General features: G+C 47.0%; 1 protein-coding gene and 1 long non-coding RNA gene across 3 annotated transcripts; one reads left to right on the forward strand and one right to left on the reverse strand.

Moving 5' to 3' along the window:
- The first annotated feature begins 646 nt into the window (after positions 1-646).
- On the forward strand, positions 647-24,647 carry LOC143732836 (uncharacterized). 2 transcript variants are annotated; one of them, XM_077224265.1, is made up of 6 exons: positions 647-1,046; positions 2,182-2,241; positions 2,658-2,717; positions 9,538-9,581; positions 23,518-23,764; positions 23,923-24,647. In XM_077224265.1, the coding sequence occupies exons 1-5, from the start codon at positions 752-754 to the stop codon at positions 23,548-23,550; spliced, it is 492 nt and encodes a 163-aa protein (XP_077080380.1). In that variant the 5' UTR covers positions 647-751; the 3' UTR covers positions 23,551-23,764; positions 23,923-24,647. The 2 variants fall into 2 exon arrangements, 1 of the variants encoding a protein (XP_077080380.1); XR_013201186.1 differs by lacking the exons at positions 2,658-2,717; positions 23,518-23,764; positions 23,923-24,647 and adding an exon at positions 9,327-9,400 and having other exon boundaries at positions 9,538-9,587.
- LOC143732192 (uncharacterized) lies at positions 20,104-20,868 on the reverse strand. The gene is made up of 3 exons (XR_013201065.1): positions 20,685-20,868; positions 20,372-20,590; positions 20,104-20,265 (listed from the first exon to the last, which is right to left on the reverse strand). It is a non-coding gene; the product is annotated as an uncharacterized LOC143732192 (long non-coding RNA).
- Positions 24,648-24,968: the final 321 nt, after the last annotated feature.

A 24,968-nucleotide genomic window follows, 5' to 3' on the forward strand; every position in this document is an offset into this window, starting at 1 on the left:
TTACATAAAATAGAATGCACACACCAGGCGATCCACTATATTTGGCTTTTATACTAAACCAAGCTTGAACTGTGATGGTGGATTAAAGAAATGAAATTTCTTTTATAAACGCATGCAGATATGCTGCCTTTTTTCACTAAAACAGTGTCTGGCCATAAACTTAGTGATCCATGCTCATTATATATGTTGCAGATCAGGCCTCTAAACTTTTTAGGTGGTAACACTAGTCCTAGAGTAGCTGGTGTGATGAGCGCACTGGCGCCGTTTTAAGGTGGCTTCCGTCACATCACCAAAGTGGATGCTGCACACTGGTGGTGGTTGAGGAGAACCCCTGATATGATTGTAAAGCGCTTTGGGTCTACAGTAGTACATATGAAAGTTCTAAATAAATGTGTCATTCTATTCTATTCTATTGAATTGAATTGGAAGACAATGTAATTAGCCATGCTATAATTTTAATTATAAAATTCCAGTAGAAAAAATGGCACAATTGGTCATCCACCAGACTATCTCAAACATCCATCACATGTCTTGAGAACATTCACCTATTAAATCAATACAGCTTAGGACGAAGTAGTTTGGTAGAACAGCACTTGTTAGGTCCATACACATCTCTTTTTGCTACTACGGCTGCAACTAACGATTATTTTTACTGTCGTTTTTTTTTTTTCTTGATTAATCGATTAGATGTTTGTTCTATAAAATGACTTAAAATTGTGAAAAAGGTTGATCAATGTTTTTCTAAATAATTATGTACTTCTACAATGTAGGCTGGACCCCACATGTAATTGAAAGTTCATCAGCCCCAGTTGAACCCCCAACAGGACCACCAATGGTCATATCAAATCAGCAGGAAGCAGTGGCCCTGCTTAATCCCCCAACAGCTTCAACGGGACCTCCAGCAGCCCTTACTGGACCACCGAAGTCCCCAATTGGACAGTCAGTGTCCTCTTTAGCACCCTCGGTAAAGCAATCCCAGAACCTGGGGAAAAGACCCCACTCCCCAGAAGGACCTTCAGCAGCCTCCCCAGTTTCTTTTGAAAAAGGTAAGCATGAAAGGAGCTACAGTATAAGAAGAGTATTGAAAATAAGTTATAAGCCCCACAAAACCATACTCTTACTTTGTGTAATGTGAAACTGTAAACGAATTCAGAGTCCCGAAACCTTTATTATTATTTTTTAAAAAAAACAGTTTTCAACATTGATAATAATAATAATAATAAATTACACAGTGTGTCTGTGAGCAAGGCACTTTACTCCGGGGGGATTGTCCTCTGTAAGTGCACTGTAAGTCGCTTTGGATAAAAGCGTCTGCCAAATACATACAGTATATATATATATATATATATATATATATATATATATATATATATATATATATATATATATATATATATATATATATGTTTCTTGAGCATCAAATCAGCATATTAGAATGATTTCTAAAGGATCATGTGAAACTGAAGACTGGAGTAATGATGCTGAAAATTCAGCTTTGTGATAGCTGAAATAAATTACATTTTAAAATATAACCAAATAGCAAACAGATATTTTAAATTGTAAAAATATTTCACAATATTACTGTTTTTGCTGTATTTTGGATCAAATAAATGAAGCCTTGGAGATAGGAAGTCTTCTTTTAAAACATCAAAAAATTGAACCGTTTTAATAATGTTGGCCACCACTGTATATATATTTTAAAATGATTATTGGATTAGAACCTCTCATCAAATTCCATGAACTGCTGCTGTTGTCATTACTTCAATCATGCCTTTGTTTGCCCATATTTAGGACATTGTTTCTGGGTGTTTTGGTGTCTTCCCATTCGTAGTGCACAATATATTGACTCACTATCGTAATTGCAATATCACGTTGTGCAATATCATATGAAAATGTTGCAGAATGTATGCAATATTCCTTTTATTTTGTGGAGAGTTGCATCCGTCAATTTTGAAATGTGTAGGACACCTGGTTGTATTATTCGAAATTGGCCTGTGTCTAAAGAGCATTCTTTAAAGGTCTCTGTCTCACCTTGGAAAAACATTTTGACAAATAAAGCCCAGTCTTCATTATAAACTGTGCCTAATTGTATCCCTCATGTGGGTGACATGGATGCAACATTTAGCAAATGTTTTAAAATATTTTTTTTACATATTTTAAATGTTTCTCTATATTTAACAGATGAAGTTGTGGAAGGAGGCTGTCATGCTCCCACTATTGTGCGGCCGAATAAAAGGAAAGGTGTGTTGATGTAATGTGTGTAATCCATACATTGGGATTTATATTAATTGTTGTGAGTCTTCATGAAGGCTGTATTTGCATTTGTAAGGGGCTGTGGTCTATTCGGTTTGGGCGATGTCCAAATTAATATGTTCAATTGTTTATTTAACAGTAGGGCTGAACAACTAATCAAAATCTTATCGAACCCGCAATATGCAATTTTCACGACGAACCTACTGCAATTTTCAAATCACAGGAGGTGCAATATTTGTTAAAGGCAAAATTTGTGTTAAAATACCATTTTAAATGAAATATTGTGGCGCTGCAGAGATGTCCTGGGCCTACACATCATATTCTACAGCTCTTTGTTAGATACAAATCCTTGCAGAAATCACAACATAAACATTTAAATATGTTGTTATTACCTTGTTTGACAGTGGAAGTTGTGGATGGAGGCTGTCCTGCTCCCGCTACAGTGCGGCCGAAAAAAAGGAAAGGTATGTTGATGTACTGCTTGTCCAGCTTTCTGTATAGGAGTGTGGACTGAATGCCACAAAATTGATTAGTATGAGCTGTAGTACCTTGTTACAGTCTTCTGGCAATTATTTGGCAACATAATAGCATAGTCAGAAAGTAACATACATGTTTTTGCATTTGGTTTTGGTTTTCACAGTCAAAAGCATGTTAGTCTTTGCTATCATTTGAATTCATGGATTTAACTTGTCTTTGTTTGCCAATATATTTATTACAACTGCCCAACCCTAAAGTTTGTGTTGATTACATTTACAGTAAATTACCAGTGTTTCCATACAACTTCTGTACCATAATAACTACAATATCAAAACTGTAACTAAGTACAACCCATTCTAGCTAAATAATCACTTATCATTCTATAATGGCTTGTTTATAGTAGTGTTTAGCTTTGTGAATGTAATATTTGTTCCCTTTCGTTGTCACTCCGAGTTACGTCGGATGACGACGAATGGGGTTTCGCTTAGAAAGCCTATCAACTTCGAGTATTACAAAACGAGCCAATGGCAAAGAAATGCCATGGGTCTGCGGAATTTGCATGACGTAACACGCCCCACCTCGTGGGTATAAAAGGAGGACGCCAGCAACAGGCAGATATGTTTTCGCTTCGGAGCCAAGTGTAATTCTTCACTCCTTAAGCTATCTCTGATTGTCAGCTTCTTACGAGACGAGCAACTCTCCAGTGTTGGTGTGACGGCGATCTCCCGGCGAGTGCACACTTCCTGCTTATCTGAGCGTGGTTTGCCAGCGAGTGTGTTCTCCGCGGGCGCTTCAGCACTGAGTTTCTCTCACAAAAAGAGCTTGCACGCGGCACGTCTTTTTAAAGATGCCTCGCCCGTGCACTTCTGGTTGCGGTCGACTGGTGTCTGACTCTGATGGGCACGAGCGCTGCTTGGTGTGTTTGGGCTTTGATCACGCTAAAGCAGCGCTCGTGGATGAGTCATGTTCTTTCTGTGGGAACATGACCATCGCAACACTTAGATCGAGACTCAAGGATCTCGCAAGACTGAGAGTCCCCTCATCCACACCCCGATCTAGCGCCTCCTCGAGAGGCTCTACTTCGGCTGGTGGCCAGGGTGATCTGAGGGTGACTGTGTGGAACAAAGCGCCGACTATGTGTCCGTGCCCCGCAGCACCTTCTCCAGTGTTGCAACCCGCGAGCGTTCAGGGGATCATCGCGGGACCGTCCTTTGAGGTCCCGCGGGTGTCCTTTGGCGCTCCAGAGGAAGATGCGATGTCGATCGCAGCATCACTAGGCAGGTCTGATTCGTCTGGAAGTGACGACTAGTCACAGCTGCCACCCTCGGGTGTGAATACGGCTGTGGCTCAGTCTGATCCAAAGATGACGGCCATGCTTTCCCGGGTGGCCGCGAGCATTGGTTTGGAGTGGAACCCTCCACCCTGGGGCTGGACGATTGGTTTTTGGGTGCAGCTGCGGCTTCCCGTCCTCAGCCTGCCCCAATACCTTTCTTCCCGGACGTGCATGATGAAATCTCGAAGTCCTGGAAGACTCCCATGTCTTCCCGCGACCGCTCGTTGATTTCATCCGCCTTTCCTCCCCTCGATGGGGCAGCTGCCCGTGGGTACACTGGGCTCCCCCCGGTTGAGCGCTCTGTTGCGATGCAGTTGTGTCCTCAGAGTGCCTCTTCTCGCGGCGAGCCTAAGCACCCATCCAAGGCCTGTAGGTTCTCGTCTACCCTAGTGGCGAAGTCCTACAGAGCGGCGGGACAGGCGGCTGCCTCTTTGCATGCCATGGCCACTCTGCAGGTCTATCAGGCGCAGATGCTAAGGGACATGCACGAGGGTAGGACGGACCCAGGGCTCTTCGATGAGCTGCGCGCCGCCACCGACCTCGCCCTCCGGGCGACGAAGGTGACCGCACGCTCCCTGGGTCTGGTGATGTCCACAGCTGTGGTCCAGGAGAGACACTTGTGGCTGAATCTGGCTGACATGCGGGACGCTGAGCGCTCTCGCCTGCTCGACTCCCCCATGTCCCAGGCCGGCCTATTCGGCGGTGCGGTGGAGGATTTCGCCCAACAGTTCTCCACCGCCCAGAAACAGACTGAGGCCATTAGGCACATTCTGCCCCGACGGCCCGCTGCTGCCTCCACCCAGCCGACCGGGCAGATCCCTCAGTCTGTTCACCGCCGAGGGCGCCCTCCTGCGGCTCCCGCCCCTCCCGCCCGGCCCAAGCAGCAGCCTCCACCCAGGCCCGGTCGCGGAGGAAGCCGTAAGAAGGCGCCCCAGCCCTCTCCAGCCCCGCCCCCCGCTAAACGCCGGGCCAAGCGGCGCTCCTGAGACGGGCTGCTCAGGGATGCTGAAAATGACTTCTCAGGAGATGGTAGCAGGACCACTCCTTCCCCCGGTGGAGGGCCGGGGGAGAATCTTTTGTTCTCCACTCCCCGCTGCTCACCCACGGGTGGGCAGCACCCTAATGTGGTTAAAGAAAGAAGTAACATTCCCATCCCTGAGCACACAGAGTTCTCGGACGACACGGTGCGCCGCCTCCGAGCCGTGCACCCCTCGTCCCCCTCTGTCCCAGAGCCGGCTGGCAGTGCGCGCCGTCCCCGGACCGTGCCGCTCCCTTCCGCCTCTGTCGCCAGCCCCCTGGCAGAGCAGACCCCCGTGGAACGTTCTTCCTTCCCTGGTCTCCTCTGTCAGGGCGCGGTTAATGACTGTGCCCCCACACCGGGCCGCTATGCCGTCCACGTCCGGGCCAGTCATTCCGCCCTGCTGCACCATCGGTGGGAAGTCTGTGGTCCGTATGACCCCGCTGGTACAGTTTTTGGGAGCCTGGCTAGAGCTCCCCCTCCTGTCCCGCTGGGTCGCACGGACGATCAGGCTCGGCTACGCGATTCAGTTCGCGCGGTCTCCTCCCCGCTTCAGGGGAGTCCGCTCCACTTTGGTCGGTGGCAACGCCCCTATCATGAGAGCAGAGATCGCCACCCTGCTGGCGAAGGGTGCGATCGAGACTGTCCCTCCGGCCGAGATGAGGACCGGCTTCTACAGCCCGTACTTCATTGTCCCCAAGAAAACCGGTGGGTTACGACCAATCCTGGACCTGCGTGTGCTGAACCGTTCCCTTCACAGGCTGCCGTTCAAGATGCTCACTGCCAAACACATTCTCGGATGTGTGCGGCCCCAGGATTGGTTTGCAGCAATCGACCTGAAGGACACCTACTTTCATGTCTCCATTCTCCCTCGACACAGACCGTTCCTTCGGTTTGCCTTCGAGGGGCAGGCATACCAGTACGCGGTTCTCCCTTTCGGGCTAGCCCTGTCTCCTCGCGTCTTCACGAAGGTCGTCGAGGCAGCCCTTGTTCCCCTTCGGGAACACGGGGTTCGTATCCTGAACTACATCGACGACTGGCTGATCCTAGCTCACTCTCGAGACCAGGTATGCGAACACAGGGACCTAGTGCTCCGGCACCTAGCTCGTCTGGGCCTTCGGGTCAACTGGGAAAAGAGCAAACTTTGCCCCGTGCAGAGGATCTCTTTTCTCGGTATGGACATCGACTCGGTCGCCATGTCCGCGCAGCTTACGAGCGAGCGCGCGCAGTCACTGCTGACTTGCCTGAGACAGTTCAAGGGCAAGAGTGCGGTTCCACTGAAACTCTTTCAGAGGCTCCTGGGGCATATGGCATCTGCAGCCGTGGCAACACCGCTCGGATTGCTTCATATGAGACCGCTTCAGCTTTGGCTTCGCGACCGAGTCCCGAGGTGGGCATGGCAACACGGCACCTTCCGAGTAACTGTTACTCCGTCCTGCCGTCAGACCTTCACCCCGTGGTCGGACCTCAGTTTTCTACGGGCCGGAGTGCCCCTGGAACGAGCTTCGCGGCATGTTGTTGTAACGACAGATGCCTCCTCCACGGGCTGGGGTGCCATGTGCAATGGACGTGCTGCCGCGGGCTCCTGGACAGGACCCCGCCGCCTCTGGCACATCAATTGCCTCGAGTTGCTGGCCGTACGTCTTGCTCTACGCCGCTTCCGGGCCGTGCTCAAGAACCAACACGTACTAGTCCGCTCAGACAATACCGCCACTGTAGCGTACATCAACCATCAAGGTGGTCTACGCTCCCGCCGTATGTCGCAACTCGCCCGCCACCTCCTCATGTGGAGTCAGAAGCATCTGAGGTCGCTTCATGCCATTTACATCCCCGGAGCCCTGAACTGTGCAGCCGACGAGCTCTCACGGCTTCAGCCCCTCCCGGGAGATTGGCGACTCCATCCCCAGTCGGTTCAGCTGATTTGGGACCAGTTCGGGGACGCACAGATAGATCTGTTTGCCTCTCACGACTCGACCCATTGCGCCCTGTACTATTCCCTGACCGAGGGCACGCTCGGCACGGATGCACTGGCGCACAGCTGGCCGCGGGGCCGCAAATATGCGTTTCCCCCAGTGAGCCTTCTTGCGCAGACCCTGCGCAAGGTCAGGGAGGACGAGGAGCAGGTCATTCTGGTCGCGCCATACTGGCCCGCCCGGACCTGGTTCTCCGAACTAGTACTCCTCGCGACAGCACCTCCCTGGCCGATTCCCCTGAGGAAGGACCTCCTTTCTCAGGGACGGGGCACCCTATGGCACCCTCGTCCCGATCTTTGGAACCTCCACGTGTGGCTCCTGGACGGGACGAAGCAGGTTTGAGTACCCTTCCCCCTACGGTGGCGGCTACCATCACTTCCGCTAGAGCGTCGTCCACGAGACACGTCTACGCGTTGAAGTGGAACCTCTTCGTCAACTGGTGCTCTTCTCCTTAAGAAGACCCCCGGAGATGTTCGATTAGTGTCGTGCTTTCCTTCCTTCAAGATAGGCTGGAGCGAAGGCTGTCTCCCTCCACCCTGAAAGTCTATGTTGCCGCAATTGCCGCACACCATGACCCAGTCGAAGGTAAGTCTGTTGGAAGGCACGACCTGATCATCAGGTTCCTGAGAGGAGCGAGGAGACTGAATCCTCCTCGTCCTCCTCTCGTTCCCTCTTGGGACCTCTCAGTGGTTCTAACTGCCCTGCGGAGTGCTCCCTTTGAGCCTTTGCAATCAGTGGAGCTTAAGTTCCTGTCTATGAAGACAGCGCTCCTGGTTGCATTGGCCTCCATCAAGAGGGTGGGGGACTTGCATGCATTCTCCGTTGACGAAGCGTGCCTGGAATTTGGGCCGGCTTACTCTCACGTGATCCTGAGACCCCGGCCTGGATATGTGCCCAAGGTTCCTACCACTCCCTTCCGGGACCAGGTGGTGAACCTGCAAGCGCTGCCCCCGGAGGAGGCAGACCCAGCCTTGGCACTACTCTGTCCAGTACGCGCCCTCCGCGCCTATGTAGACAGGACGCAGTGTTTCAGGACCTCAGACCAGCTCTTTGTCTGTTATGGTGGGAAGCTGAAGGGAAAGGCTCTCTCCAAGCAAAGGCTGTCTCACTGGATAGTGGACGCCATTGCCTTGGCATACCAGCAGCAAGGTCGACCGTGCCCCCTTGGTGTGACCGCCCACTCCACCCGGAGTGTGGCATCCTCTTGGGCTCTAGCGCATGGCGCCTCGCTAACAGACATCTGCAGAGCTGCAGGCTGGGCGACACCTAACACATTCGCCAGATTCTACAATCTCCGAGTGGAGCCAGTGTCCTCTCATGTACTCGCTTCAACCAGCTAGTACTGGACCCGCTCAGGTGTCTTCGCTTGCTCGCCATTCCACTCCACGGACTGGATACGTGCGATATTCTCCTCAGGTGAGCTTCCCCGAAAAGCCCTGAGTTCCTCCAGCACTCCTGACGTTGGCGCCAGTGTCTATTGCCTGTGCGTCGGCTAGGTGCCTCCCGTGTGCATGGTCCCTCCTCTGAGCGACCCCCACATGTGTAATTCCACTGTAAGCCTCTCTGAGCGTGTGTCTTTCCCTTGGCAAGCCACCTTGCCACCCCTGGGGTTGAAATATTCCACCTGCGGCTGGACACCCCAGTGTTCTCCATATGTCTCCTTCGGGTCATATGTGTATTCTCTAAGTCCCCCCCCTCTGGGTTGGCAGTAATTGCATATTTCTCCTAAACTTTGGGATATGCTCCCCAGTGTACCTTGGTATTCCTGTGCTAAATAGGAGTCCTTCGTCCGTGCCAGTCTCACGACAGGGATCTCAGATTTACGCAGGGCACTGGAAGACAGCTGAGAAGGTGGCGTGATTAGACTGGTAACCCCATTCATCGTCATCCGACGTAACTCGGAGTGACAACGAAAGGGAACGTCTCGGTTACGTATGTAACCCTCGTTCCCTGAGTAGGGAACGGAGACGTTACGTCTGCCTGCCACTTTCCGCTGTACCGCGGGGATCGCCTGAGCTCAGTCTTGGCTCCTCAGCGAAGAAACATATCTGCCTGTTGCTGGCGTCCTCCTTTTATACCCACGAGGTGGGGCGGAGTTACGTCATGCAAATTCCGCAGACCCATGGCATTTCTTTGCCATTGGCTCGTTTTGTAATACTCGAAGTTGATAGGCTTTCTAAGCGAAACCCCATTCGTCGTCATCCGACGTAACGTCTCCGTTCCCTACTCAGGGAACGAGGGTTACATACGTAACCGAGACGTTTTCTTTCAGAATGCCCACATACAGTGACAGGGAGCCAGGGTTATTACCCTGTGAAGAGCGTTGCCAAATACAAAGTCATTAAGGTTAAATACCATTAAAACACTACAAAGGTTACAAATTTTTATTTTATTGGTGTAATGGTCTTAAAAAAGTATAGGTGATTAGTATAACTGCTAAACAAAGCAAATATTTGAAACTGAAAAAGTCTCACTATTTTTAGGGTCAAAAATGGAAGCAAGTGGAGTGGGAGCCATGCAAACTCTGGTATGTACAACTTCTCATGGGTAACACATAGCCAATTAGTTTTAACATGTGGGTTATAAAATATATTTATGAACTATATAGACAAATCTTACCTTAATCTTACCTAACATATGTCAATAGTTTGTACATGTCATGTTAATCGCACGCGTTACCGTTGACAGCAGCACGGACATAACCGATGTGTTTGTGAATATGCGGCAAGACGGACGTTCTGACAATGTTTCGTGTGTATTTGACCGTAAGCGCAACAAGCCATGAAAAAGAGGCAGCTTTATGTGTGGACGCTGGGAATGAAGCACGAGAATGAAATCATGAGGAACCCCCGCAATTCAACGAACGCGGAAAACTTATGAGTTGCATTTTTTATTATAAATTTGTGTGCATTATTTGTTGTTATTAGACGCTTCCGACGATGCGAGATTGATGATACATTTATTATTATTTTTTTTACACATTTTAGCAATTTAAAAATGTTTAATGGAGTTTTTACACGGCACCCCTGCTCTTATATAATGTATATGCTACATTATATAATCACGTTCTTATTCATGCAAATGCTTTTAAACCATGCAACCGCGAAAAGACAAAAGAGAACGCGCTGTCTGTGAATGTCCTGCTGACACAGGACGACGCGCATCGCGTGCCAGAATCGACTTCTCTTTCGTGCTTGAACGAATAATAACACACAGTTATGACAAATTGTCCGTTTTGTTGAGTATCCTCATGAGAGCAGTCTTAAATTAGTTAAAATCTTAAATTAGAGTTGTGAGAAGATGGGACGCGTGTGAGATAAACAAGTGCAGCAGTGACAACAGAATCAAAGAACAAGTAACAGAGAAAATTACTCACTGCTCTTGACTAAAGAACGCTTGTAGCTTTAATAAGGATTCATCTATATTTAATTTATTATTTATGCAGTGAAGACTACATAAATAATGGCAAAATATATATACAGTGGTGGCCAACATTATTAAAACGGTAAAATTTTTTGATGTTTTAAAAGAAGACTTCCTATCTCCAAGGCTTCATTTATTTGATCCAAAATACAGCAAAAACAGTAATATTGTGAAATATTTTTACAATTTAAAATATCTGTTTGCTATTTGGTTATATTTTAAAATGTAATTTATTTCAGCTATCACAAAGCTGAATTTTCAGCATCATTACTCCAGTCTTCAGTTTCACATGATCCTTTAGAAATCATTCTAATATGCTGATTTGATGCTCAAGAAACATTTATATATATATATATATATATATATATATATATATATATATATATAGTATATATATATATATGTATTTGGCAGACGCTTTTATCCAAAGCGACTTACAGTGCACTTAGAGAGGACAATCCCCCCGGAGTAAAGTGCCTTGCTCACAGACACACTGTGTAATTTATTATTATTATTATCAATGTTGAAAACTGTTTTTTTTTAAATAATAATAAAGGTTTCGGGACTCTGAATTCGTTTACAGTTTCACATTACACAAAGTAAGAGTATGGTTTTGTGGGGCTTATAACTTATTTTCAATACTCTTCTTATACTGTAGCTCCTTTCATGCTTACCTTTTTCAAAAGAAACTGGGGAGGCTGCTGAAGGTCCTTCTGGGGAGTGGGGTCTTTTCCCCAGGTTCTGGGATTGCTTTACCGAGGGTGCTAAAGAGGACACTGACTGTCCAATTGGGGACGTCGGTGGTCCAGTAAGGGCTGCTGGAGGTCCCGTTGAAGCTGTTGGGGGATTAAGCAGGGCCACTGCTTCCTGCTGATTTGATATGACCATTGGTGGTCCTGTTGGGGGTTCAACTGGGGCTGATGAACTTTCAATTACATGTGGGGTCCAGCCTACATTGTAGAAGTACATAATTATTTAGAAAAACATCGATCAACCTTTTTCACAATTTTAAGTCATTTTATAGAACAAACATCTAATCGATTAATCAAGAAAAAAAAAAAACGACAGTAAAAATAATCGTTAGTTGCAGCCGTAGTAGCAAAAAGAGATGTGTATGGACCTAACAAGTGCTGTTCTACCAAACTACTTCGTCCTAAGCTGTATTGATTTAATAGGTGAATGTTCTCAAGACATGTGATGGATGTTTGAGATAGTCTGGTGGATGACCAATTGTGCCATTTTTTTCTACTGGAATTTTATAATTAAAATTATAGCATGGCTAATTACATTGTCTTCCAATTCAATTCAATAGAATAGAATAGAATGACACATTTATTTAGAACTTTCATATGTACTACTGTAGACCCAAAGCGCTTTACAATCATATCAGGGGTTCTCCTCAACCACCACCAGTGTGCAGCATCCACTTTGGTGATGTGACGGAAGCCACCTTAAAACGGCGCCAGTGCGCTCATCACACCAGCTACTCTGCTAGGACTAGTGTTACCACCTAAAAAGTTTAGAGGCCTGATCTGCAACATATATAATGAGCATGGATCACTAAGTTTAGGGCCAGACACTGTTTTAGTGAAAAAGGCAGCATATCTGCATGCGTTTATAAAAGAAATTTCATTTCTTTAATCCAGCGTTTCCCAAACGGGGTGCCGCGGCACCCTGGGGTGCCTTCTGGCGAGAGCAGGGGTGCCGTGTAAAAACTCCATTAAACATTTTTAAATTGCTAAAATGTGTAAAAAAAAAAAATATAGATGTATCATAAATCTCGCATCGTCGGAAGCGTCTAATAACAACAAATAATGCACACAAATTTATAATAAAAAATGCAACTCATAAGTTTTCCGCGTTCGTTGAATTGCGGGGGTTCCTCATGATTTCATTCTCGTGCTTCATTCCCAGCGTCCACACATAAAGCTGCCTCTTTTTCATGGCTTGTTGCGCTTACGGTCAAATACACACGAAACATTGTCACAACGTCCGTCTTGCCGCATATTCACAAACACATCGGTTATGTCCGTGCTGCTGTCAACGGTAACGCGTGCGATTAATGTTTTTCAGTTTTACGCGTTAAAAAAGATTTAAACACAATTAACGCAGCATCCGTTTTTTTCTGTCATCCTTTGGCTACCCTTACATTATATAATCACGTTCTCATTCATGCAAATGCTTTTAAACCATGCAACCGCGAAAAGACAAAAGAGAACGTCCTGGTTGCGTATGCAACCCACCGTTCCCTGAAGGAGGGAACGGAGGACGTAGTCGACGCGACTGAAATGGGATCACGCTAGGGAGCCTATCATCTTCGAGTACTATTGAACGAGCCAATGTAATTGGCGTGCGTGATTCGCATCACACACTCCGCCCCCGCGGCGCGGGTATAAATACGGAAGTGGATGCACGCACTAGTTGCTTTTCGCTGAGGAGCCGAGAGTAACCCGGGGTCAGCGGTGGTCCAGCGGTAGTGGCAAGGGGACTACGTCCTCCGTTCCCTCCTTCAGGGAACGGTGGGTTGCATACGCAACCAGGACGTTCCCTTTCAGTCGATAACGTCGGACGTAGTCGACGCGACTGAAATGGGATCAACCATTGAACACGCCACTAACGCTGCCACCTTCCAGTGCCTAAACCAAAGCCTCCTGATGCCCCCGCAAACTTAAGGCGGGGAAGGACAGGGCTTAGGCCAGGGAAGTCACTGCTGTTCCTACAGGACCACTGGGAAAGCGTTCCCCGTACGTTGGAAGGAAGGGACGCTGCGGAAGCCACATCCAACCCGAGGGAGGAAATGTGGAGAATACACATATGAACTGGGCGGAAACCGGGCAGTCTAACATATGGAATGTCACTGGGGTGGCTCCAGCCTAAGACGGGGGGAGACACACCGGACAGTGACGGCAGAGAGACTCTGCCGAGGGAAGACACGGGCTCACCGCAGGGAGCCGTATCGTGGAAGAATACACATATGGGGTCACCGAAGGGACCGCAACATATGGACCCAGCCTAACACAGGTTCCACACTGCTTACGAGTGGTAGGCCTAACACCAGACGTTCCGCACGTCCGACGTCGGAGGGGTGTGGAGGAACTCAACAGGGTTCAATTTTAAGGGAACTCAACTGGAGTAGAAAGGCGCACGTATCCAGTCCATAGGAGGGGAATGGCGCCGCAAGCCGACACTTGAACCGGGCTCACGGTGAAACTGGCTTCATGAGAAGGGAGCCCACGGGAAGCAGCGGTTCAACTAGGTGTCGTCCAGCCCCCAACTCTAGAATCTGTTTAGCAAAGTATATCGTCAACGCCCAGGCGGAGCACTTTACACTCATCATAGAGGAGCTCAACACCTAAGTGGACATGTTGCATCTCGGATCTTTGCCGAAATGAAGGCAAGCACTAAGTGCAACTTTGCATGGAAACAGCCTTCCCTCTCTGCTGAATTCCAACAGATATTTGAAGAGCTGGTCTGAGGTCTATGACTTGCATTCTGTACACGTCCAAGCGAATCGGACAGAGACGCCAGGGCTGGATCTGCCTCCTCCAGGGCAGCGCTTGCAGGCTCACCACCTGCTCCTATTACGGGAGAGGTAGGAACCTTGGGCACAATCCGAGCCGGGGTCTCAGCTTGTGAGAGTTAGCCGGCCCAGACTCCAGGCACAATACGTTGACCGAAAGCGAGCAAGTCCCTACCCTCTAGTAGAGACCACGCGAGCAGGAGAACTGATATAACAGAATTTTTAACTCACTACCTGCAGTGGCTCAGGGGCGGTCTCTGCAGTGCAGTCGCACCAGGGACAAGGCCCAAGAGGATAAAGAGGGACACAAGGATTTACAAGACCTTGCTCCTCAGGAACCTGACGATCAGAACATGCTTCTGCATACTTCTGCAACACGATGAGCGTCGTTTAAACACCGAGGCAACATCATTTTGAGGGTGATTTAGGAAAACAGCCTACTGCAACCCATTTTGCAGGAAAGAGAGCACTGAAGTGATCGAAAGCTTTCAGGATCTCCTCAGGGGAGAAGACGCACTCAACGACTAGGTTCCACTTCTAAAGGCGTAAGCACGCTACCCAATTCTAGGGGGTGCTCGCAGAAGTGATGGTAACTAACACATGTTCTTGTGATAGCCACCTGAACCTCCGCGTTCAGATGTAAGACCGCCCGGAATCTCCGGGGGAAGAACGCGTGTGCCATCGTGCCCCGTCCCCGAAAGAGTTTCCAGGGGAAGTCAGGAAGGCTGTTGAAGGGAACCAGGTCTAGTTGGGCCAATGAGGGGCAACTATGAAGACCTGTTCCTCTCCTGACATGGCACGTAGGTGCAAGTGACGGGCGCAAAAGACAGGAGCATTGCTCAACACAACATGTGAAGATCACTGGGCTTCAGGAGCATTTTCTGCTCAGCACTTGGGTGTGACAAGTTCACTGAGCTTCAGGAGCATTCCTGCTCAACACCTGAGTGTGATAAACTCACCGAGCTTCAGGAGCATTTCTGCTCAACACTTGAGTACGAAGAACCTCACTGAGCGACAGGAGCATTTCTGCTCAGCACTTGAGTGTGACAAGTTCACTGAGCTTCAGGAGCATTACTGCTCAACACCTGAGTGTGATAAACTCACTGAGCTTCAGGAGCATTTCTGCTCAACACTTGAGTGCGAGGAACTTCACTGAGCACCAGGAGCATTTCTGCTCAGCACTGCGTGTGATGAATTCACTGAGCTACCTGTGATGGACTCACTGAGCTACAGGAGCATTGCTGCTCAACACAGAGTGCGATGAACTTCACTGAGTTTCAGGAGCAAATCTGCTCAACATGAAGAGTGATGATTTCACTGACTTGCAGGCGCAAGGCGACCATGAGTCGCAGTCACTTTTAGAAGGCTCACTGGGGTTAAACGCATTTCTGCGGGCCCCTGGGGCCGCTGAGTCCCAGTGTTTGTCCAAGGGTAGTCCGCTCGGTTTACCCAAACACTGGCGGAAAAATAAAACCGGGGGGGCAACTGAGCGGCCCCGGAATGGTCATGACCCAGCCGGACCCAGGGGATGGAGTCTCCACTTGCCCTGGCTATAACTGTCGTGAGGCTCGATGGCGGCACGATTGAGTAAGCGGGAGGAGTGGAATAAGGCGCCCTCAGAGCGTCTGACTCCAAGGAGGAGGTGACGGGTGAGTTTGTGACATGCAGGGGAAGCTTGCGCAACGGTCGCAATGTCTAACAACTCGAGGCACGAATGCCCGTGTAGTCGGGGGTCGCCCAGGCCCCCGTTAAAACACGCCCTTTGTACATGGCCGCTCTGTTGAAGAGGGTTTGGCAGCAGACCGGGATGAACTATAGTCACAAAGGGGGAGCTGCTCTGCCACGGTCACCTCGGGACTCGATCGTGAAGCTAGCGCTGAAGCGGTCACATATGGAGGGAGCCAAAGGCTGCGACTACCATATACCCCAGGAGCCTCTGAAAGTTCTTTCAGTGGGACCCTTTCTCACTTCAACACCAGCTGAACACATTCTCATTGGAGAGACATGTTGGACCGAGTACCTCTCCAAAACTAGAAAAGAGATACTCAGCCCGTGGGCGAGATTACTCTCTTCCAGTTGACCTGAAGACCCAACGGGCTCTGGAGCAGTCGAGGGGAAGGGCACTGTACTGACACTCCACCCTTAGACGCAACACACAGGATGGCCTGCGGTGCGGGAGGTAGAGATCTGAAGCACATGTCTTTCAGGTCAAAGCTGCAGACCAATCTTGGGCCAAGATGGTCACGACCCACCACCTAGTAGCACGAAGAACGAGTTTACAACTGGCCTTCGTACCGGCTGGAGGAGCGGCTATATCAAATCCTTCGCCAGCAGGATAAGATAAGCACGCACAAGTCAGGAGCACTGCTCAACACTCGGTGTGATGAATATCACTGAATTTTCAGGAGCACGTCTGCTCAACACCTAATGTGATGACTATCACTGACTTGAGCGGGGTAGCCGAGCCTGAGGTGGGGCAGCAAAGTAGAGAGAGTGGTGTTAGTGTGCTGTGCAACACTTACCTGTCTCCACAAGCGGCAGGGGGCGCGTGAGAAGGCGGATGACCGGGTCCTCGAACGCACCAAGCTGCCTGCTGGCGACCAAGGGGGAGCTGAGGGGTGTAAGGCTATACAGGGTCACACCCGCCAGACTGGCCCTCTTGGGACCCAGGAACAGATGAAATTGCTCTCTCTTTGAAGTGTGGGTACCGCTTGCTCCGCTTTTTTTTTTTTTTTTTTTTTAGGGAGCCAGCGGCGGAACAGACACACACACAAACAAAGGCTCCACCCGGCCCTCACCCGGGGAGAGGGAGTGATCGTGCCACTCCAAGAGCATCTTATCCATTCCTGGGCGGCCCACTCCGGAATGCTTTCGCTGTCGCTTGCCACCTGGCTTGGCAGCGCCTGGAGCGGGCTTGGCGTCTCTACTGCGGCCGGCTCCCTGCTGAGGCCTGGGTGGAGGCTGCTGCGGAGGGCCAGCAGGAGCGGCGGCCGGAGAACGCCCACGGCGACGAGCAGGCGGAGGAGCTGCCACCGGCGGCGGGTGGAGGCAGCAGCTGGCCACCGGGGCAGGATGTGCCGGATGACCTCCGTCTGCGCTTGAGCGGCAGAGAACTGTTTGATGCAGTTCTCCACCGCGTCGCCGACCAGCCCAACCTGGGAAATTGGGGAGACCAGGAACCGAACCTTGTCCGCATCCGCCATACCAACCAGGCTGAGCCAACGAAGGCGCTACTGGACCACCAAGGTGGACATCGCCAGACCGATCACGCACGCTACGACACCCGTACCCCGGAGGGTGAGGTCGGATGCAGTGCGGTGCTCACCTATGAGCGCACGGTCTGGATTACCCTCGTGCATGCCATGGGTGCCCTAGCCTGCAGCAACGCCATGGCACGCAAGAGGAAGGGGCTTGCCCACAGGCTTTGTAAGCTCTGCCCGTCGGAACGGACGAAACTCACAGGCCCTAGGGGGGAGACGAGGATCCCCCCAAAAGGCAGCGGCCGCCGGACACAGGTGCACCTGTGTCGACAGACCGCTCCAATGGAGGGACACCTCGCAACCCTTCACCGTTCCTCCATCAAGGGTAATGAGGGGGAAAAGCTATTCAGGCAGTTTCTGGCAGAGAAAGATGCTGTTCACCACCTGATAAGCTCTCCATGCATTTCGGGAAAGAAAGGCACTGGGGCGGCGAGCTGAGAACCAGCGCGGCCCGCCCCAAGATACCAAACTCCAGATTCCAACCGAGACTGAACGGGACACGGTGGAGGTTCCACTCGAGCCCGGCAGCCTCGGCGGCCCGTTTCAGCATAGCTGATAATTCTGGATCCGGCTCGGGCAACATTGAACTCCCGGAGGGAGACAATGCAGCCGAGTCATCATCTCCAGAAGTCAGCTCACCCTCTGATGCTGCAATCGGCGTCCTGTCCTCCAGGGGAGCCCCGAGTGAAACCGCTGGCCCACCCATTACAGATGGACCAGCAGACAACACAGGAGGCTCCAGTGGTTGCAGTGGAAGGGAGGAGTGAGGAGCCCACAGGGAATGGTTACCGGGCGGGACATCCAACACTATCCTCCGGTCACCCATCCCACACAGCACCCGAGGGTGGGGCATGGTAATGGGGACTCGCTCTCCGCGAACGAAGGCGAGTCTCGCACTCAACACTGCGACAGTCATGTTCCCACAGTGAAAACATGAGCTGTCCACAAAAGCTGTCTCAGCGTGCTGTAAGCCAAACACGTGACACAACAGTTGTGACCATCAGAGAGAGACAGGGAACGACCGCACCCAGAAACGCACGGGCGGAATGACATCTTGAAAAAGACGCAAACGCACCCGTGTTGCTCTTTCAGAAAATAGGACCGTCACCAGTGCCGGAGCACACAGGGAAATGACCGCGGCAACACTGAACAGAGAACTGAAACAGTGAAGCACTCACTTTTCCGCCCTCTAACCAGCCATCAACACACACAAACATTTAGAAATTTGTTGCTGTTAAAACAGCAGTTGAGAGCTCAAAGCTCGCGATCACCGCTGCACTCGCGCTGTAGAACACCAGCACTGGGAGAGTCTTCCTGAAGAACACCGACACACTCGCTCGTTGTAGACAACAGCACTCTCAGAGACATCAAACGATCGGCTCCGAAGCGAAAGGCAACTAGTGCGTGCATCCACTTCCGTATTTATACCCGCGCCGCGGGGGCGGAGTGTGTGATGCGAATCACGCACGCCAATTACATTGGCTCGTTCAATAGTACTCGAAGATGATAGGCTCCCTAGCGTGATCCCATTTCAGTCGCGTCGACTACGTCCGACGTTATCGACTGAAAGGGAACGCGCTGTCTGTGAATGTCCTGCTGACACAGGACGACGCGCATCGCGTGCCAGAATCGACTTCTCTTTCGTGCTTGAACGAATAATAACACACAGTTATGACAAAATGTCCGTTTTGTTGAGTATCCTCATGAGAGCAGTCTTAAATTAGTTAAAATCTTAAATTAGAGTTGTGAGAAGATGGGACGCGTGTGAGATAAACAAGTGCAGCAGTGACAACAGAATCAAAGAACAAGTAACAGAGAAAATTACTCACTGCTCTTGACTAAAGAACGCTTGTAGCTTTAATAAGGATTCATCTATATTTAATTTATTATTTATGCAGTGAAGACTGTAAAGTGTTTGATAACTTTATTCAATTTCTGTGTATTTCCTGACATCAGTAGCAGTATTGGTATCAGTGAAACTGGGCTTCATTCATAAAAAAGATGCCATTAAACAATTATTTAAAATATACTGTCTTTATGTTGTTTACACATTAATTTGGAGATTAACTGTGAAATTATTACATTATAAAATATATTAAAAACAAGCTATCTTGTGCAATTATAACTAAATTATCCCAATATAAAAACACAAATAGGCCTACACTGAGTGAGCAAACATTTAGGTGAGATTTGCAATGGTAATTGAGCAATGTTTTGCTGAATTATGAATAAAAGCCTTAATTAAATATGTCATCATGTAAAGTCATCTCTGCAGAAGAAATTAATGATTTCCTAGACTTTAAATGGATGGACAAAAAAATTGATAATATTAAAAAATATCTATATGACAGTAGGCCTATATACGGCAGTTATTCCCTGTGGTATTGAAAATCAATACATTTCAAGGTATAGTATCAAAGTAGTATCGTGACAACACTAGTGTAGGGTGCCACAATTTTTTTTAAATTTTCAAAGGGTGCCTCGACTGAAAAAAGTTTGGGAAACACTGCTTTAATCCACCATCACAGTTCAAGCTTGGTTTAGTATAAAAGCCAAATATAGTGGATCGCCTGGTGTGTGCATTCTATTTTATGTAAGATTAAAATGAAAACCAAGCAGATAAAATGAATGTTATTTTATTGGTACTTAAACGTGAGCAGCTAAATAGCTAGCTGCTTAGCTTTTAACCTCTCCCAATTAGTTTAGTTTTAGTTGTAAGCAAAAACCATCAATGATAATTTGAATGATCTATTAGTCAAGAGAAGGAAACCACAGGCTTACCTGTGAGGCTGTGACAGCATCAAATACAGGACATTTTTTTAAATAAATAACAGAATATTTTGAATAACAATATCATACATGCCCTTAATTCTTTCAAGGCATGTGTGTGATGTCTCACTCAGCTGGCAGCGGGGTGCCAAAACCTCAGACACACAATCGTTCGGCTTTTTTCCAGGCTTGGAGAGAAGTAAAACCCCCCTTAACCCAAGGGCCTGCAATTTTTCTAGCTAAAAAACCAAAAACACACATACAAAATAACATATATTATTTAAAAATATATCTAGCAACATTTGGAAAATAACCTGCATAAAAACAATACAAGAAATTGCATACCAACAACACAGCTTCATCCTGTATATGAGAGGTAGTCCGATTTTTTTTTTTGCATTTGAACCCAGCCCTCCCTCTTCTGATCAAATTTTTTTAGTTTCTTTTCTAGCCTCAGCTTATGTGGCTGTTCTTTCTTGCATGTGTTGCAAGTTTTGCAGGCCACATTTAGATCTGTATGGCAGACCATACAGTTTCACCTGGTTGACCCCTGGTCTGGCATTTCTATTATAGATAAAGTAAGAGAGTGACAGATTTTGTGAAGAACTTCTTTCACACAACCAAAACAGAACAAGATTTAAATTAAAAAATGCAATACTTAGGCTACTTGAAAACACCAGGCTTCTGGAAGAGAGGAATAAAGAGAGATAGTGTGTGTGTGTGTGTGTGTGTGTGAGAGAGAGAGAGAGAGAGAGAGAGAGAGAGAGAGAGAGACAGACTGAGACTGACAGTGAGAGTGAGAGTGAGACTAAGAGTGAGAGACAGAGTGAGAGAGAGTGAGAGAGAGAGAGGGATAGAAGAGTGGCTCTTAAAAGAGCCGTTGGTTTATTATAAAGATAGACAGGTGAGGTAACAGGGAAGGATGGTGGGTAAAAACAGGAGCTGTTGGACAAAGGAAAACAAAAACATAGTTAATTATTTTGCAGCAAAGATTCCTAGATTTGTCATATTATACATATAACTGTAACAAAATAAAGAAGATAACTGTGATGCTGCTGTTATTGCATATTCAGCATGTAAACTGCATTCATGAACAGAAGCAGTGTGTCGTGATAAATGAGGTGAATGCATCATTAATATGCTTAATCTGAATACATTTTCATGACCACTAAAAGATTTTGTGATTTGTCCTCTCGATGCGCCTGTAATTAGTTATGTGTATGGTTATTGTTTTTAAAGGGTTACAGTGTTGTACCCCCAATTTTGCACATTTTCTTCTGACAGATTTATTAACATCAATTGCAGAACATAACACTATGTATATGAACTTTTTTTTCAATAAAAACTAAATGTAATTGCACAAACTAGAATAATTATTGTAAGTTTTACATGTGGGGTCGGTAAGATGTTTAATGTTAAAAGAAGTCTAATATGCTTACAAATGCTTAATTTATTTGATCAAAAATACAGTAAATCTTTGTAAAAACTAAAACTGTGAAATATTATTTAAAATAGGCGATCTGTTTTCTATTTGAATATGTTAAAATGTAATTTATTCCTGAGATTAAAGCTGAATTTTCAGCATTATAATTATTAGAACAACTTATATATATGTGTGTGTGTGTGTGTGTGTGTAACAATGTAAAGGCCTTTACGGTCACGTATAATCGGTTTATTGCATCATTTCTGAATAAAATTAATTCGTTCTAAATGAATAAAATAACTGGTTTTATGTGAGGATCTATCCTTTAGAATAGATACAACATCAGTATCGATATGTCAGGATCGACCGCAGCTTTCTGTGATTAATTAATTAGCCAATTAATATCAATTTCCATTGACGTTATTGACCACAGTAACGTTAACAGCACCATAGATTAAAAAGCTCCACAGTCTTCATACACACAAATATAACGTTAGGCTATAGCAACGTAGATTTCTTAAATGACAGCACCGTAATACAAATATGGCTTTGACCGACCTGAACGACGCGGGAATTTTGGAGAATGCATTATATCGCTTCTATTTGGTCCGTGGAGAGTTGTTGGCATAGAGGAAATTATTGCCCCCTGCTGGTACTCAACCTTCATTCATGCGTGTCATGTTCACGCCTTGAGGAGGCAAAGCGTGACCCTGACACGCATCCGCTAGTGGACCAGCGTGTGTATTATACGCTTTAGCGTGATACCGGGTTGACTCTGAGGACATTGTTGATAACAGTTCTGTAAAGTCCTCAGCAAAGGCTGGAGAGTATTTTGGAGGCCTGTAAATAATAAGTAAAATGTGTGGAGCACCTTTTAACACAATGCACAGATATTTGAAGATATATATTTGAAAGACGGGTAATTCCCAAATTATATTTGCTTACATTGATAGACATCTTTAAATAGAGCATCTCTTACCCCCTCTGCAGACACTCATATAAGTAAAGTTAGGAGGGGCTGTTTCATTGAGGACTGTTGCACTGCAGCTGTCTTCTAGACAAGTTTCATTTAGAAGCATAAAATCTAGGTTGTTTGTGGTTATTAAGTCATTTACTAGGAATGATTTATTTTTAAGTGATCGGATGTTTAAAAGTGCTAACTTGACAGTATAATTTTTTTCCCTTAGAGCAATCTTAGTTTGACATCCCAGACAGCATGTAACCATTAAAACAATGTTGAGTCAGTGTTGATGCGTCAATGCTGATTACATTGAAATGACGTTAGAAAGTGATGTTGCTTTAGCATCACTCTTGCACCCTCAGTTAATATTGAAATAATTTTGAGAATTCAACCAAAAATCAATGGTAATAGTATTGATTCAACATTACAAAGTGATATTTTATCAACATCACTTTTGCACCCTCAGTTAATATTGAAATAATGTTTAGTTTTCAACCAAAAATCAACGGTAATAGTATTGATTCAACATTACAAAGTGATGTTGTTTCAACGTCACTTTTGCACCCTCGGTTAAGTAAGGGTTAATGCCCTCCGAGGTGTCCATTGTCAGGTTTTAATGGACGACGGCGAGGCGTGAACCGGCCGACGCGCAGCGGAGGACTGTTGCCTCCGCCGAAGTCCATTAAAACCTGACAATGGACACCTCGGAGGGCATTAACCCGCTTATACCATGGTCACTTGCCAAATAAAACATTTTTAAAACATTAGTTTATATTTTAATTAGGCTAAATCTAATTTTTACAAATAATAACTTGCCTGACGGTTTATTTAGCAACCGGAGATATTTATAGTCCGTTCAGCTTGTAGAACCCTTCAGGTTCAAAAATGCATTTTTTAACTCATGAAACACAAAGGTAGGCATAGTTATTTTTTTATTACACATAAAACCATTAATCAAACAACAATCAAACAAAAAAAAACAATTAGTTCTGCGCTCCAGCGATTTGCGCTTATAGAGGGCAATAAGTTAATCAGATCAAAGAGAGGGTCATTTGCCTAAATGCTAGCTTTTTTATTTACAATTAATTTCAACGTTTCCATTTATAGTGCAATTTGAAAAAGTCGGCCAGTCAGACATAGGGGCCTTTGAAGGAGGATCCACAAAAGCTGGGTTCTGCCCATGATGGGCACTTGATGCAGACAGTACGTTGCTCCAGCTTCGTCTCTCACGGACTGACGGAGCCCAGTAAGCCCGCAGACTGCTCTCGCATCGATGGCCTGTCACCGACATTATTTGACGGCTCTCCAGTCCAGCATCGGAGAGTCGACCTACAGCGGTGCTTCGGAGGCTGTGGTTAGTGTAGACCTTCGAAAGACCCACCACCTATGATAATACGATGATGATAATAGTTATAATTATAATAAAAGTAGGTCTACTAGGCCTAATAATACATTTATATTGACATAAATTGTAAATACATCTTCGCTGATCTTTTTCATTATGTTCCCGAGGTAGTGGATACCCATCGGCTCCCGGCTGTACCACACTTCGGAAGCGGATGTCACGGTGCGCTTCGGATGGTGGTAGAAAGCTTTTGCGTCAGATGGACATTTGGACACATGGGACGTGAAACTTTTTACCGGACACAGCAGATCCCCGGGTCTGGCAAACATAAAACCTCGGAAGTTTTCCTTATCTGGGTCATTCGGATCGTTGTGGTTTTTGGTGTGCGGATTGTAAGCCAGGGTGACAAACTCAACCCCATCCTCGTCTCTCTGGACTTTAAAAGACTGCATGGAGAGCTCCCGGTTTCCCTCCCTGCCACGCCGAGCCAAAAACAGCTGGATGTCAAACCAGACTTTTCTGACCAGGCCAAGGGCCGTATCGGGAGACAGTACAGGTGAATTCTTTATGATTTCAAGATCAGACTCAGAAATACGTGGATGGTGAACGCTGGTATCTTTACCGCTTTTTCTGTAACGCTTAATTATTGCTTTAAACACAGCATTACAGGTCATGAATCTGATGTCAGTTATAATATTGAATTCCCTTATATGGCGGTTGATACCGGCTCTCAGGCTCCTTAGGCTTGAAACGCTGTACTCTACTCCTGCCTTGGTTGTCTGGACAGCTGCGTAAAACTCCCGCAGGGTCTCATTCAGAGCAGCAGCGGTGTAATTTTCAAAGCTGGAGTCCATTTCTTTTTGAACAATAAAGTTTCTGAGTGTATTTACTGCACATTTCGTATTTTTTTTCGTGTTGATCTCATCTTTTTCGTCTTCTATTTGATTCAATTCTCCCGGTGTTATCTCTTTGTGTCGTTTCTCCGTTTTATTTACATTTTTTCTTTCTTCAGCAGCATCCCAGTCGTCAAAGTTGTCATATTCTCCATAAATGTTAAAAGAAATAACGAAGTCGCTCATTGTTGTATTAGTAGGCTGGCTATGTAATATCTAACTAACGTTAGACGTTTGTTTTGATAGAGCAAATTGTTAACGGATACTTTGACTGCATGTTGCTATGGTTACTCACAGCTGTTGTAGGCAGCGCATTTATT

This window comes from Siphateles boraxobius, unplaced genomic scaffold (genome assembly GCF_051911475.1).
Source record: "Siphateles boraxobius isolate OS27281-9 unplaced genomic scaffold, OSU_SipBor_1 9, whole genome shotgun sequence".
NCBI classification, from domain to species: Eukaryota; Metazoa; Chordata; class Actinopteri; order Cypriniformes; family Leuciscidae; genus Siphateles; species Siphateles boraxobius.

Coding starts and splice junctions, on each gene's coding strand:
- LOC143732836 (XM_077224265.1), top strand. CDS start 752: ATGTACTTCTACAATGTAGGCTGGACCCCACATGTAATTGAAAGTTCA. Junction 1,047..2,181: donor CCCAGTTTCTTTTGAAAAAG/GTAAGCATGAAA, acceptor TATATTTAACAG/ATGAAGTTGTGGAAGGAGGC. Junction 2,242..2,657: donor GCGGCCGAATAAAAGGAAAG/GTGTGTTGATGT, acceptor CTTGTTTGACAG/TGGAAGTTGTGGATGGAGGC.